Source organism: Ovis canadensis, chromosome 17 (genome assembly GCF_042477335.2).
Source record: "Ovis canadensis isolate MfBH-ARS-UI-01 breed Bighorn chromosome 17, ARS-UI_OviCan_v2, whole genome shotgun sequence".
In the NCBI taxonomy this organism is placed as follows: domain Eukaryota; kingdom Metazoa; phylum Chordata; class Mammalia; order Artiodactyla; family Bovidae; genus Ovis; species Ovis canadensis.
The window spans coordinates 52,610,709-52,624,058 of record NC_091261.1 but is presented as its reverse complement, the minus strand read 5'-3'; the positions used below and the strand labels follow the sequence as shown (position 1 = coordinate 52,624,058).

At 39.3% G+C, this 13,350-nt stretch overlaps 1 protein-coding gene across 1 annotated transcript in view; it reads left to right on the top strand.

Moving 5' to 3' along the window:
- Positions 1–4,375: 4,375 nt before the first annotated feature.
- The window catches only part of GLRB (glycine receptor beta), a 96,089-nt gene continuing 87,114 nt past the window's right edge, over positions 4,376–13,350 (top strand). Inside the window, exons 1-2 of the mRNA XM_069557600.1 lie at positions 4,376–4,708; positions 6,453–6,603. Of these exons, the coding sequence (XP_069413701.1) occupies positions 6,482–6,603 (122 nt within the window). The 5' untranslated portion in view covers positions 4,376–4,708; positions 6,453–6,481. The remainder of the gene's footprint in view (positions 4,709–6,452; positions 6,604–13,350) is intronic.

Below are 13,350 nucleotides of genomic sequence, written 5' to 3'. Positions count from 1 at the left end.
TCAGAAATCTAATGTATTTCTGTACAGTAATAATGAAATAGCAGAAAGAGAAATCAAGAAAACAACTTCATTTGCAGTCAATCAAAAAGAATAAAATATGTAGGAATACCTCTTTTTACTTCCCAGCTGGCAATAGTGGTAAAGAGTCTGTCTGCCAACGCAGGAAACAAAAAGATGTGGGCTCGATCACTGCATTGGAAAGACCCCTTGGAGGAGGGCATGGCAACCCACTACATTATTCTTGCCTGGAGAAACTCATCTACTATTATGGACAAGAATTCCTTAGAAGACATGGAGTAGCTCTCATAGTCAAAAAGTGTCCAAAATACAGAAATTAAGGCGCAGTCTCAAAAATGACAGAATGATCTCAGTTTTCTTCCAAGGCAAACCATTCAACATCACAGTAATCCAAGTCTATGCCTCAACCACTAATGTTGAAGAAGCTGAAGGCAAATGGTTCTATGAACACCTACAAGACCCTTTAGAACTAACACCAAAAACAGATGTCCTTTTCATCATAGGGGACTGGAATGGAAAAGTAGGAAGTCAAGACATACTGGAGTAACAGGAAAGTTTGGTCTTGGAGTACAAAATGAAGCAGGGCAAAGGCTAACAGAGTTTTGCCAAGAGAACGCACTGGTATAGAGAACATCCTTTTCCAACCACACAAGAGCCAACTCTACACATTCACATCACCAGATGGCCAATAAGGAAATCAGATTAATTATATTCTTTGCAGCCAAAGATGGAGAGCTCTGTACAGTCAGCAAAAACAAGATGGGGAGCTAACTGTGGCTCAGATCATGATCTCCTTATTGTAAATTTCAGACTTAAATTGATAAAGTAGGGAAAACCACTAGGCCTTTCAGATATAGCCTAAATAAAATCCTTTATGATTACACAGTGGAAGTGACAAATACATTCAAGGGATTAGATTTGACAGACAGAGTGCTTGAAGAACTGTGAACAGAGGTTTGTAACATTATACAGGAGGCGGTGACCAAAACCATCCTAAAGAAAAAGAAATGTAACAAGGAAAAATAGTTGTCTGAGGAAGCCCTACAAATAGCTGAGAAAAGCAGAGAGGTGAAAGGTGAAGGAGAAAGGGAGAGATATACTCAGCTGAATACATATACTCGAGTTTCAAAGAATAGCAAGGAGAGATAATAAAGCCTTCTTAAGTCAACAATGCACAGAAAGACTAGAGATCTCGTCAAGAAAATTAGAGATACCAATGGAACATTTCATGCAAAGATGGGCACAATAAAGGACAGAAATAGCAGAACCTAACAGAAACATAAGAGATTAAGAAGCAGTGGAAATAAAATGCAGCAGAAGAACTGTACAAAATAAGTCTTTATGACCCAGATAACCATGATGGCATGGTCACTCACCTACAGCCAGACATCCTGGAGTGTGAAGTCAAGTGGGCCTTAGGAAGCATCACTACAAACAAAGGTAGTGGAGGTGATGGAATTCCAGCTGAGTTATTTCATATCCTAAAAGATGATGTTGTGAAAGTGCTACACTCAATATGGCAGCAAATTTGGAAAACTCAGCAGTGGACACAGGACTGGGAAAGGTTAGTTTTCATTCTAGTCTCAAAGAAGGGCAATGTCAAAGAATGTTCAAACTATAGTACATTTCACACATTATCAAGGTAATGCTCAAAATCCTTTATGCTAGGCTTCCAGAATACATGAATCAAGAGCTTCCAGATATACAAGCTAGACTTAGAAAAGACAGAGGAATCAGAGATCAAATTGCCAACATCTGGCAGATTATAGAAAAAGCAAGAGAATTCCAGGAAAAACATCTACTTCTGCTTTACTGACTACTCTAAAGCCTTAGACTGTGTGGATCACAACAAACTGTGGAAAATTCTTAAAGAGATGGGAATACCAGACCACTTTACCTGTCTCCTGTGAAACTTGTATGTAGGACAAGAAGCAACAGTTAGAACCTTACATGGAACAACTGACTGGTTCAAAATTTGGAAAGGGGTAGGGCAAGACTGTATATTGTCATGCTGCTTGTACAACTTATATGCAGAGTCCATGATGTGAAATACCAGGCTGGATGAATTAGAAGCAGTAATCAAGATTGCCAGGAAAAATATCAATGATTTCAGATAAGCAGATGAGACCACTCTAATGGCAGAAAGTAAAGAAGAACTAAAGTGCTTCTTGATGAAGGTGAAAGAGGAGAGTGAAAAAAAAAACTGGCTTAAAGCTCAACATTCAAAAAACAAAGATCATAGCATCCAGTTCCATCACTTCATGGCAAATGGAAGGGGAACAATTAGAAGCAGTGACACATTTTATTTTCTTGGGCTCCAAAATCACTGCAGATGGTGACTGTAGCCATGAAATTAAAAGACAATTGCTCCTTGAAAAGAAAGCTAGACAAACCTAGACAGTGTATTACAAAGCAGAGGTACCTCTTTGACGACAAAGGTCCATATACAAAGCTATAGTTTTTCTGGTAGTCATGTATGGATTTGAGATTTGGACCATAAAGAAGGCTGAGCACTGAAGAATTGATGCTTTTGAACTGTGGTGCTGGAGAAGACTATTGAGAGTCCCTTGGACAGCAAGGAGATCAAGGATTCAATCCTAAAAGATACCAGTCCTGAAAATTCATTGGAAGGACTGATGCTGAAGCTGAAGCTCCAATATTTTGGCCACCTGATGTGAAGAGCCAACTCTTGGAAAAGACTCTGATGCTGGGAAAGTTTGAGGGCAGGAGGAGAAGCGGGTGACAGAGGATGAGATGGTTATATAGCATCACTGACTCAATGGACATGAATTTGAGCAAATTCTGGGAGATAGTGAAGGACATGGAGGCCTGGCATGCTGCAGTCCATGGTGTTGCAAAGAGTTAGACATGACTTAGTGACTGAACAACAACAGCAACAAACATATATTGTCTACCCATAGCAATCTACAGGTTCAATGGCATTCCTTTCAAAGTACCCAAGAAATTTTCTTATAACCCTAATAACAGTTTCAGTGTTTGTATGAAATCATAAAAGATCCCAAATAGCCAAATCAATCTTGTGAAAGAAGAACAAAGTTGGCGGTAGCACACTTCCATGCTTCAAATAATATTATAAAGCTATAGTAATCAAAACAGTATGGTACTGGAAGGAAAACAGACACATAGACCAATAGAGTAGAACAGAGAACACGGAAATAAACCCACACATGTATGAGTGAATTAATCTATGACAAAGGAGACAAGAATACACAATAGGGAACAGACAGTCCTTTGATAAGTCGTGTTGGGAAAACTGGAAAACTATACGTAAAGGAATGAAAATAGAACGTTTTCTCATACTACATACAAAAATAAACTGAAAATGGATTAAAGATGTAAATTTAAGACCTGAAACTATACAATTCTGAGAAGAAAAGGAAACACAGGCAGTATGCTCTTAGCAATATTTTTTGGATCTATCTCCTGTAGCAAAGGTAACAAAAGCAAAAGTAAGTAAATAAGACCTAGTCAAACTAAAAAGCTTTTGCAAAACACAGGAAACCATCAACAAAACAAAAAGGCAGTCTATTGAATGGAAGAAAATATTTGCAAATGGTATGTTCAGTAAGGAATTAACCTCTAAAACATAGAAAGAACTTCCACAACTCAATATCAAAAAACAAGCAACCCAGTCAAAAAATGAGCACAAGACTCAAGAATGCATTTTCTAAGGAAGACATACCAATGGCCATCAGACTCAGGAAAAAATGCCCAACATCACTAATCATCAGGGAAATGCAAAACAAAACCACAATTAGCTGTCACCTCACACCTGTCAGAACGGCAGTTATCAAAACACACAAGAACTAAGAAGCGTTGGTGAGGACGTGTAGGAAGGGGATCCTTTGTGTACTGTTGGTGGGGATGTAAATTGGTACAGCCACTATGGAGGGTGCATAAAAATTAAAAAAAAAAAAAATAGAACTGATGATACCATATGACCCAGAAATTTCACTTTTGAGTATCTATCTGAAGAAAATTCATAAAAATACATGCACGTCAATGTTCATAGTAGCATTATTTACAATAGCCAAGATATGAATCAACTTATGTCCAAGATTGTATGGTTTTATTAATTCTGATCAATTTCAGCATGCTTAAAAAGGTCAGGCTTAGAGAAATATTTTAAGACTGGAGAGGAAGTTAGATGCCAGGAGACCATAAAAATGATAGTCACAGAAACTGTTGTCTGCTTAGGTCTCAGAAGGTCATTTGTTGTTTGCTTGTTTTTTGTTGCTAGTGGTAAAAAAATAGACCCTAAAGGATTCCAGCTCCTTGAAAGGTTTTTCCTTTCGAAGTAACCCAGCTGTCCTCCGCGCCCTGTCCCCCACCCACCGCCCCGATCTCCTTTAGCCCCTGGTGAGGACTGCATTCCTCCCCTCAGAGGCCGGAAGGGGACACGCGCGCAGCCGGGACACCTCTGCAGTCCCGCCCGGCCCACCTCTCGCCACGCTCGGGCTGTGCCGCGGGCCCCGCAGCGCCCAGACCGCACCGGCGCGGACACCACGGCGCAGGCTCCTCGGCCGGAGCAGGCGCGTCAGCCCACCGCGGGAACGCGGGGACGGGGACGCGGGGACGCGGACGCGGCCGCTCCCCCGCGGCCCCCCTCCCGCACCGGCGCGTCCGGCGGAGCGCGCGTCCTCCCGGGGCTGCGGGAGGGGCGCCTCAGGTAAGTCGGCTCCGGGAGAAGGGGCGGCGCGGGGGTCCAGGGATGCGCACCTCTGCGCCAAGGCCTGGCGGGGGCACCGGGCACTGCGGCGGCGGCGCGAGGAGGAGGGAGAAGAGGAGGAGGCGAGAGCATCCCTGGTGGTGGCGGCGAGCGCATCCCCGCGGGTCAGCGGTGTGGGTGTGCTCGGCTGGAGGGATGCTGGCAGCGGAGGATCAGAGGCGCAGTTGGCGTCCTTTGGTCTGGAGGGGTCCCTCAGTTCCTGTAGCCAGCCCCTTCGGAAGGTGGGGGGTGCATAGAGAGAGACAGGGTGGAATTTCTCCACCCTCAGACCTCCAGGGCCTCTGGGCTCCTGGGCTCCTGGGGCTGAGTGGGCAAAGATGTGGGCACAGTACCTGCGGCCTTGGGCAAAGGTGTCTGCACCAGATGTCCCCCTAGGCTGGGGCGTGGGGAGAGGGGTAGGAAGTCTAGTGTTGCGAGTTGACTGAGGGCAGCTGGGGGCCTGATAAGTCCCCTCTGTCGTGTCTTCAGGAGAAAGACCAGGGAGGAAGCCCTCACTGCTTGCTTAGGGACTGTGAAGAATAAATGTGGGAAAATAAGAGTTCCTAGGAAGAAGATAGGCGGAAAACATGCCACAGGAGAAGCAAAAATATGGAGTTGGGAATCAAGTTAATGTTGGGGAACAGGCCGGTCTCTTACTCGGCAGGAAACAAGGAAGGAGAAACAGTTTATGGTTTGGGAATGAAGGATGCGGAAGAGATTTAAATATTCCAGTGTTTAGAAGATGCTTTAAGTTTTCATTGTTGTTGTTGCATCAGATAGGCAAGAATGTAATTCTCTTGGAGCATGAAAAATGTTATTAAAATATGGCTAAGAAGATTATTTGGGGGAATCTGACTATAGTTGCTAATTTATTTCTTGCAGTGTTGCCTAGAATTTCTAGAGTCAGAAATCATCTATTGAATAAGAAATGTTAGTACCGTCTGAGTAGAACAGGAGAGCGCTAACTTAAAATATTATGCACCTTCCTTTTTTTGGGTAAAAGGTAACTTGCAAATTTAATGTATGTAAAAAAAACCCATGAATTTAGAGGGTGAAACTTTGATACTATCTTTTTCTTTTATTTCTGTCAGTCCTTTAATAATTAGAATTAACTTTTTCCTTGAGGATAATTTATATTGTTTTTGGAAAAATATACAAAAATCAAAGAACAGAAGAAATTTAAAAAATAAAACATAAATTTAAATGTACAAGCACAATCTTAACACCTTGTAAACATCTTTCCAGTTATCTTTCTAAGCATGTATTGATACAGTCTGTAATTCAGTATCAATTTATAATTTTGTGAAACTATATAGTAGAAAATTTTACATACTTACTTTTTATTCCTCATGGTCTTGTTTTCTATGAAGCAATTTTTAAACTAACTTTTACTGTGAAACCATCACAGAGCGTCACAAAATATAAAGTAACATGCAGTTATTACAGAGATACAATTTACAGAGTTTTTCTTTCAAAGAAGAGAAAGAAGAATAGAAAATTTTACTGAGTATAATGTATTTAGTAAGCTTAAAATATGACAAAGCCTTCATGTTTGTGCATGTATGGAAGACAGATGTTTGCCAGGAGCAGTGAGAATGTGATGTACAAGCGCCCTGTCCATGGTAGAAACAGTCATAATCCTTAAAGAGTCATGTAATTGTCATTTGTCTCATGAATGTAAATATCTTCTTGTTCTTTCTTGTAGATCCATCTTCTGAAATTTAAATTTTCAAGATGAAGTTTTTATTGGCAGTGGCCTTTTTTATTTTAATTTCCTTGTGTATTGAAGAAGCCTACTCAAAAGAAAAGTCTTCAAAGAAAGGGAAGGGGAAAAAGAAGCAGTACCTATGTCCATCGTATGTCCTTCATGTCTTATATTCTTATACAGAGAGATGTTATTGCATTTTTATCAAAGTAAAGCGGTTTACTGAAACACGTCATCAGGACTATTCCAATCAGAATATGTACCCATTTGTTTCATAGGTAGAAAGTGACAGAGTGAAGAAGGCTTTAGTGTGTGGAAGCTAGTTCTCAGCTTTCAGATGAAACTAGTAGAGTTTTATCAAGTTTGTTCATGCCCTGGACTTATATAATTTTACACATCTTTTATAAAAGTAGGAAAAAAGTTATTTTTTTCTTACCATGAATTCTTTGGATACTGAGATTATGTGTTTTGAGCAAGTACCAGTTCAAAAAGTTGACTTTTTAAAAACCACTCCTAAAAATGAATATTCATTAAAAAAATCAGATACCTGGAACTATAATTTTAAGGTCTATTTAATTCATATTAATGCATGGCAAGAGAAAATTCACATGGTAGATCAGTTTTCCATTTCAGTGTTTTTTTTTTTTTTTTGGTAAAAGATTTATATTAGGAAAGTAGGATATTTCTCAGAAAATGTCATTTATTTTGAAGTTACTTGTAAAAAAAATCTAAGTCCAAATCCCACTCCCTCCCCACTCAGAAAAAAACCAGCAAGGTTTTGTGGTTTGGACTCCATTTTGTAAAATAAAGAGTTAATATTATTGGTGAATAATAGTATATATATAAATAACCGTCACAAAATATGTGCTTTTAGGTAGTAATGTTACAATGTATGCAGTTATCTGGAATAAAAATTAATTTGCTGATACTGATTATTTTTACATTAAGATTTCTTAAGTGCCATATTGATCTAGGGTAACGTTATTCCAGCATCATCATTATTTAAATATAGACTGTATAGTTTCATAGATGTTCCATAAAAATTTTTAAGGTACATTTTAGGAAGTATATTTTTTAAAGAAAATATATTGGAGTTTGTATTCAGGGTGGATGTTTGTATGAATATGTGAGACAGAAGTTCTGGGGCTGGTATGGTGACCCACATAAAGCCTTATTGTGCATAAATCTCTCTGTTAAGCAGTACCTCCTGGTTTACAACTATAACAATTCTGCTTATTCCAGTTTACACAGTCTGATGTCAGGCTGGGTTCTGGGTGTGACAGGATGGCCCCAACTGCCTGGCTGAGTGTGACCTCCTGCCTCTGTCACTCAGCTTCACTGATACAGTTTTTGTGCAACAGCTGGGAGATGAGCATTTTAGGGAACTGGACATGATCAGGCCTTACTCTTCCCAAGCAAAAGGACACATTGTCTTGTTTTGGATCTTCTTTATATTAACCTTTTATTTGATAAATCATAGCATATTGACATGAACTGTTGCATTTGTCTTATAGTCCTGGTGATTCGGTTTATGCAGTCAAGTCATCTGTGATCACTGAGGAAGCTGATAGGAATCCTGTCTCCCTGCCCTTCTCCCACCCAGTCCCCCATCAAATGTCATGAACCAGAGTTTTGAATGTGGCAACTGCAAGCTTTATAACTATCACATATCTCATAAGAGTCTTTTAGAGGGCATCCTGATAGCATAGCTGGTAAAGAATCTGCTTGCAGGAGACCCTGTTCGATTCCTGGCTTGGGAAGATCCCCTGGAGAAGGGAATGGCTACCCACTCCAGTATTCTGTTCTGGAGAATTCCATGGACAGAAGAGCCTGGTAGGCTGCAGTCCATGGGGTCGCAAAGAGTTGGACACAACTGAATGACTTTCACACTTACCCTTTCCCACAATTATTCTATTGCCTAGGGCTTCCCTGTTGGCTCAAATGGTACAGAATTTGCCTGCAGTTCAGGAGACCCAGGTTGGATCCCTGGGTTGGGAAGATCTCTTGGAAAAGGGAATGGCTACCCACTCCAGTATTCTTCCTAGAGAATTCCATGGACAGGGCAGCCTGGTGGGCTACAGTCCCTGGGGTTGCAAAGAATTGGACAAGACAGAATGACTGAACATACACATATGAACTGACTTGTATATACTTAGGTTGTCTACCATTAAGACAGATTTTTAAAGTTAAATCTGATAAAGAGTGAAACTCCGAAGGTTCTCTTTGGCACATGTTGGTGATCTCTAAGTGGAAGGCCCAATATATACCTGGTAAGCCCATATCACAGTATTTTAGATATGTTGAGAAATCTATCTCAACCACAGTAGTGAAATTTTGATTATATTACTTACTTTTGTGTAATAATAATGAGACTAAATAAAACTTATAACAGCGGCCATAGCAATGCTACCCCAAATCCAACTTATTAAAAAGTAGATGTACTTTGGAGAGTTAGACTAGTATAATTTTTCTTTGAGCATTTTATAAGGAATTTTGATTTTAAGTGATCACTAAACCTCTGAAGGGAGGCAATGGCACCCCACTCCAGTACTCTTGCCTGGAAAATCCCATGGATAGGGGAGCCTGGTAGGCCACAGTCCATGAGGTTGCTAAGAGTCAGACAAGACTGAGCAACTTCACTTTGACTTTTCACTTTCATGCATTGGAGAAGGAAATGGCAACCCACTCCAGTCTCCTTGCCTGGAGAATCCCAAGGACGAGGGAGCCTGGTGGGCTGCCGTCTATGGCATTGCACAGAGTCGTACACAACTGAATTGACTTAGCAGCAGCAGCAGCAAACCTCTGAAGACTAAGGTTTTTTTCTTTGAACATCCAGATTTGGAATCTCAGTTATAACAATGGGCTGAGAAAGAATATGCAAGTTATTTGTATCTCATATGGTTCACTTTGCCCATCTTGTGCAAGTTGATTAAAAATTAATCATCTTGATTAAGAGGAGTATTTGAGATCACAAAACCAAGAAGTCTGGTGGACTACTGTATACTCTTCAATATGGTGAAATTTGCCCAGTGATATTTTCATTTATTTAAACTATTTTTGGAATAGAGTTGAATAATGGAGTTGGATGGATATACACAGTTAATGTGTTGTGTTCATGTTGCAAACATGAGCAAAAACTTCCCATTTTACTCTTTTAACTTTTCCCTCCAAAGATGAGAAATAAGGGGGAAAATGTTTTTAAATGTAGAAAAAATAAAGAATTTAGGACCCTTCATATTCTAGGTCAGCGTGAAGCTTGAATCTTATGATAAACTTTTCCTGGCTTTTTATTATTTTTTTAACCTACATTGTTTTGAGAATCTTGACACTCACAAATTTATGCCATTATTCATTTTTTATGGTCTGTAATGAAAGCAGCAGTACCAGGTTGACAAACTACCTGATAAATTTGAGTTAAAAATTTTTAGAAATTTAGTTTCTATTAATAAATATAAAATAAAGTTAGAAAATATATTTTAGATTAAGTCCTTGGACACTGTTTAGCTTTCTCTTTTACAGGTTGAATTTTACAGTGATCTTAATCTTTTGGTCTTATTTCCTATATATTCTGCTTTAGTGGTTGTGTCCAAATCACTGACTGTAACTCCATCCATTCACTATTAACTCCTCAGGCTCTGGTTTTAGCTCAGACCTCTCTTAGCTCAAGCCATACTCATACATCCAACTTTTCTATTAGTACCTAGTTATCCTGTCTTGATCTTAAAACTCAATTTAAAGTGATAAAAACCAAGTATTGAAACCCTCCCCATCCTTTCCCAAAGTGGTGTTTCCATTTGCATTCTTTTCCATCCAAGCTCAGATCCTGAGGATTACCTGGGACCCTCTCTCTACCTTAGCTTCTCAAATCCAGTCAGTCATCACACAGACTCCAAGGTCAGAGTCTGCACAATGTTAGGAGTGTGTCAGTCACTGCCATCCCTATCATGACCCTGCTTTCTCTCCACCTGTCACCTGTTTTGCCTGTATTAGTTCCTTGTATTAGTCTCTTTTCACTTTATTTGTCTCCTTGCTTCTTGTCCTTCATCAATTCCTACCCCGCATCAACCCTAGCGTGTATTTTCTTCAATCTACTCAAGTCATTCCAATGCTTAGAGCCCTTTTAGGGATCCCATGGCCTTCTAGAAAAGGTTCTCATTTCTTGGCACAGAATTCCTGCTGAACTGGCCTCTGACTCCCCCAGCTCTATCTCTCCATCCAACCCACACCCTTACTCAGGTGTCATATACACTTGATGTTTCAGACCTCTGAAATGTTCTTCCATTTTACCAAAATGCCAGAGGTTTCCTTCTTTCATTAACTTCTGACTCAGGGCTCTTATTCAAGTCCACAGCTGCAAATACTACATTTTCACTGTTGACTTCTATATGTCCAGCCCAGATTTGTCTCGAGAGCACCACACCCACACAACCAACATTTAAATCTGACTGTTCTATAAGGACCTCAAACTCAATTCAACACAAACCTTTCTGTTTGCTCTAGGAGACCTTTCCTAAGCCTAACAATCTGATTTCTATAATCACACTGTGATCCTTTGTGGTTCCCTAATTGCCTGTCCCGTTTATAAGGCTATCCGATGATATCACCTGTAATTGTCTGCTTTCCCACTAGACTGTAAGCTCCTTGAGGGCAGCATCTTACTGCCTTAGTCACCAGAGATCAACATATTGCCAGGTACTGAATGTACATGGAACAAACATTTGTTTAAAAAATGAATACAAACATCAGATCTTTGAATGACTTGTCATTGTATCTAGATTTTGTTACAGTGCTGGAAAATAATGTATAGATCTCTGTGGAATTTATTTAGACGTACAGTCTGAGTACTGGGAAAATTAGTTAACAGCTAGGTAGCTAGTACAGCATTTCAACCTGCATGATGTTTCCTGATGAAAGTTTGGCCTTATTATGTTAAACATCTTTACCAATGGCTAAAATAAGACTGTACAAGGGAAACACTCAAATGAAATAGATGGTGGATATGTGAGATAGAATTAAGATCTAATATGGTCTTGAATGTGCTTCCCTGGTGGCTCGCGTTAGAGCGTCTGCCTGCAATGCGGGAGACCTGGGTTCGATCCCTGGGTCAGGAAAATCCCCTGGAGAAGGAAATGGCAACCCACTCCAGTATCCTTGCCTGGAGAATCCCATGGATGGAGGAGCCTGGTGGGCTACAGTCCACAGGGTCGCAAAAGAGTCAGACACGACTGAGCAACTTAACTTTCACTTTCACTTTTCATGGTCTTGAATGGCCAAAGTGAGGGGCTGAATCTAACAAAATTGAAGTATAAACTGCACTTTGTTTCAGAAAACATGTGTCCAAGTATATAGAATGGGGAAAGCATAGATTGGCAGAGAGCAAATGGAAAAAATGTTAGATGCTATTAATAGTGTTTAAAAAAAAAAAGAAAGTGAAAGTGGCCCTGTTGTGTCTGACTGTTTACGACCCCATGGACTGCAAGGCTCCTCTCTGTGTAATTCTAAGGCCAAAATACTGGAGTGGATAGCTGTTCCCTTCTCCAGGGGATCTTCCTGACTCTGGAATTGAACCAGGATCTCCTGCATTGCAGGCAAATTGTTTCCCTCCTGAGCTACCAGGGAAGCCCTATTTATAATACATTAATATTGTAACCAGTATATTAACAGGTAACCATGATACAGATGAAGCATTATGTAACATAATATAGTATAATAGAGAATAGTATATTAGAATATACATGATACAGATGAGTAACTATATACTTTCTATATCTTTCTCAGCTGTATATAACTATATTTAGTTACTTAAGAAAGAAATTAGTGTTAATAGTGTACTAATTCTGTGTTAAGCATATTACTTCACTTAAAAGAATTCAGTTATTTAGAGCAGGTTTTACAGAGCTTTCTGTACTGTGATAGTTAGTACTTTCAGGGGAGAGAAATAAGAATAGTTGAGGTAATTACCATAATGTCATATTTGGAAGAGCTAAAAGAACTGAGGTATTTGACAGTTGTCTTCAATTTTTTGAAAAATTGTGATTTAGATGAGAAAGTCTTTGCTGCTTGAACACCAATAGTTAAAACAAGGACTAATGAGTAGAAGACACGAGGAGGGATATTTTTGGCTCCAAATTAGGAAGAATTTTCTGATAGCAGTCTGCCAGATATAATTGCCTAGGCAGGGAGATAGTGGAGTTCCCAGTGGCTCCAAGCACTCAGACATGGGGGATAATCGCTTGGCGGCATACTTTATAGAAAGTTTGGGTGTTGAATAGGTGGTTAGGCCAGATGGCAATATTTATGGACATTTCAGTTTGTGAGATTTTAAAGATTCTTTGATTCTAATATATTTTATGTGATGATAGCCTTATGACTATCCAATAGTAGAATGATACAGAATCATCTTTTAAAAATTTTATCTCCATCCAGACTTAAATAGATCAGCTGCTATTTTTGGTGCATTGTCTTAGAAAGCTCTACCATATAAAATAAATATATCTTGGTCTAATAATAAGAATTTAACAACTTTCAGTGATAGCATTTCTTCTTGAAATTTCATGAGTAATCAGATATTTTTTAGTATCTTTTAAAACCACACAATCTTTTTTTCTGGAATAAGCGTGTTAAGCTACTATTAATTTCAAGAAATAGTCATTGACAGATGACAAATATAAATTATCTAATGAATGCATGCCATAATTGATATGCAGGAGGCATAGATTTGTATTTATATCTCTATTGTATATGAAACCAGAACTTTCTAAAATATGCTTACAGAGTTCTTGATTGAATAAGCAAAAGCAAAACAAAATAGAACTATCACAACCAAAACCAAAACATAATTTATCATGTTTATTTGTGCTCATGGCAGACATAATAACACTTTTTAATACTGAATTTG